The following is a 2,500-nucleotide window of genomic DNA, read 5'->3' on the forward strand; positions in this document are numbered from 1 at the left end:
TTGGGTTCCGTTATGCACCCTGTTCTGAACAACCGATGTCATTGCTAAATAGAAAAAAAAGCTACGTACAAATATATATATATATATAGAACATATATTAATATATATATATATTATTGATCTTATATATATACCATATTATATGTGTGTGTAATATATATGTATATATACGTATATACATATTATTATATATATATATATATATATATATATATATATATATATATTATTTATATATCAAATATATGTTTGTGTGTGTGTGTGTGTGTGTGTTATGTATGTATGTATAAATATATATGTATTTATATGTAATATATATATATATATATATATATATATATATATATATATATATATTTATATATGCCTATCTATATATATTAATATATATATGATATATATATTTAGTATATATATATATATATATATATATCTATATATAGTGTGTGTATATATGTTTTTAAATCTATAGAATACACACACATATATATATTTAATATATATATATTTATATATTATATATATCTATATATATATATATATATATAAATATATGGTATATATGTATATTCATATATATATATATATACATATGATATACATAATATATATATATTAAATATATATATATATTTTATATATATATATATATATTATATATATATATATATATATGTAAATATGAATATATATATAAAGATATATTTATACATATATACATCTATATTATATATATATATATATATATATATATATATATATATATAAATATATATATAAATAGACATATGCATATATTTGTGTGTGTGTGTGTGTGTGTGGTGTGAGTATATCTGATGAGAATGATACATATTACATATATATAATATATATATATATATATATATATATATATATATATATATATATATATATAGATATAATCCCCCCCACCCTGTATCATTCCACTGCAGGACGTAGGCCCTCTAAGAGGATTATGTTCCGGTACCCCCCCCACCTACTGGCCCTAATATTGTATCTTTGTGGGGGTATACAGAACACATATTGTGTATACACCATTAGGCAATCGAAGTAAAGTTCCCTTCCGAGGTAACAACTCACCAGCCGGGATTCGATCGATCGAACTCAGATCCCTCGTCATTTCACAGTCTAATTGCTCTCTCTCTCTCTCTCCTCTCACCTCCTAGATATATATATATATAGATTATATATATATATATATATATATATATATATATATATATATAAACGTATGTATGTATGTATGTATATGTATTTGTGTGTATGTATATATATGAATATATATACATATATATATATTTATCGAGATATATATATATATATATATATATATATATATATATATATATGTATATATAAATTCCTTTACTTATATATATATAATACGAAATTATAATCGATGTACATATCTATATTGAGATATTAATAGATAATGATATATGTAAAGTATATGTATGAATAAATATATATATACATATATATATATATATATATATATATATATATAGATATATATAATATAATATATGTATGTATGTATTTATATGTACACACACACAAATGCATAATATATCAATATATATGTAGATGTATCTATATACTTTTGGATACATATTATATATATGTATGTATATATATGTATAATTCCCCATAGATAGATAGATAAACGAATATATAGATATATTGACAGTTCCAGATCGTATTCTTTTCATCGAGGAGTATATTTCATGTGAAATATTACGAATTAATAATTATTCATAAAATAATTACAATGGCTTGTCGAATCTAGTATGTATTTGTTGTAATAGGAAGGGGAAAGAGAGAGCAACGGTGGGAGCGTCCCGGTGAGTTCCTGGCATGACTAGTGTTTGGTACGTGAAGAAAGCAGTTCTCCAGTCACCTCGGGTCTCTCCGCCTCTCCCCCGCTTTAAGGGTGGGTTTTTACTACAGGGATTGTTCGGTTGTTCCGTCGTGGCTAAGGACTCTCTGATGGGTGTGGCTTCTATAGGCGGGAAGATGGCCAGGAACAGCAGATGGCATCTTGTAGATGTCGATGAAGAGACCCTTGTATGGGTCACATGGGTCGTAGGAGAGGGAGTCGCTGGTACACTGACTTCTGGGTGCAGTGGCTCTGGTAGCAAGGAGCAAGGCGCGGCAAGCACCTCTGGAACAGACAAGTCTGCCAAGCGGGCAGTCTGGCTGTAATAGTGAACGTCGTTGACAATGACACGCCACTTGCCCTCGCACATTCTGGGCACGTTTGGGCATGGCATACACCACTTTGAGGGACAAATGTAGCCTTCAGGACCAGCCCAGTGAGTGGCATCGTAAGGAAGTCCCCCGAGTGGAAGCCCCAGTGTAGTAAGAGTAGTCGAAGGCCTCTTCCTGCTGCTCCTTGTATGCTGACCATGTCTACCAGGTCATCAGCAGACTGGTCGGCGATGTCAGCGTACTTCTTGGCGAAGAGCTGATCGGCACT

General features: G+C 29.0%; 1 protein-coding gene across 1 annotated transcript in view; it reads right to left on the bottom strand.

Annotated features, from left to right (window-relative positions):
- Positions 1 to 1,966: 1,966 nt before the first annotated feature.
- Positions 1,967 to 2,500, bottom strand: part of LOC122262969 (uncharacterized) — a gene marked incomplete at its 3' end in the record, with an annotated part of 915 nt that continues 381 nt past the window's right edge. Inside the window, exons 2-3 of the mRNA XM_086535612.1 lie at positions 2,280 to 2,500; positions 1,967 to 2,185 (exon numbers count right to left, since the gene is read on the bottom strand). The exon at positions 2,280 to 2,500 is cut by the window's right edge and continues 231 nt beyond it. Coding sequence (XP_086391738.1) covers positions 1,967 to 2,185; positions 2,280 to 2,500 — 440 coding nt within the window. The remainder of the gene's footprint in view (positions 2,186 to 2,279) is intronic.

This window comes from Penaeus japonicus, unplaced genomic scaffold (genome assembly GCF_977035675.1).
Source record: "Penaeus japonicus unplaced genomic scaffold, GWHDUDI00000001_assembly GWHDUDI00001571, whole genome shotgun sequence".
Classification (NCBI taxonomy): Eukaryota; Metazoa; Arthropoda; class Malacostraca; order Decapoda; family Penaeidae; genus Penaeus; species Penaeus japonicus.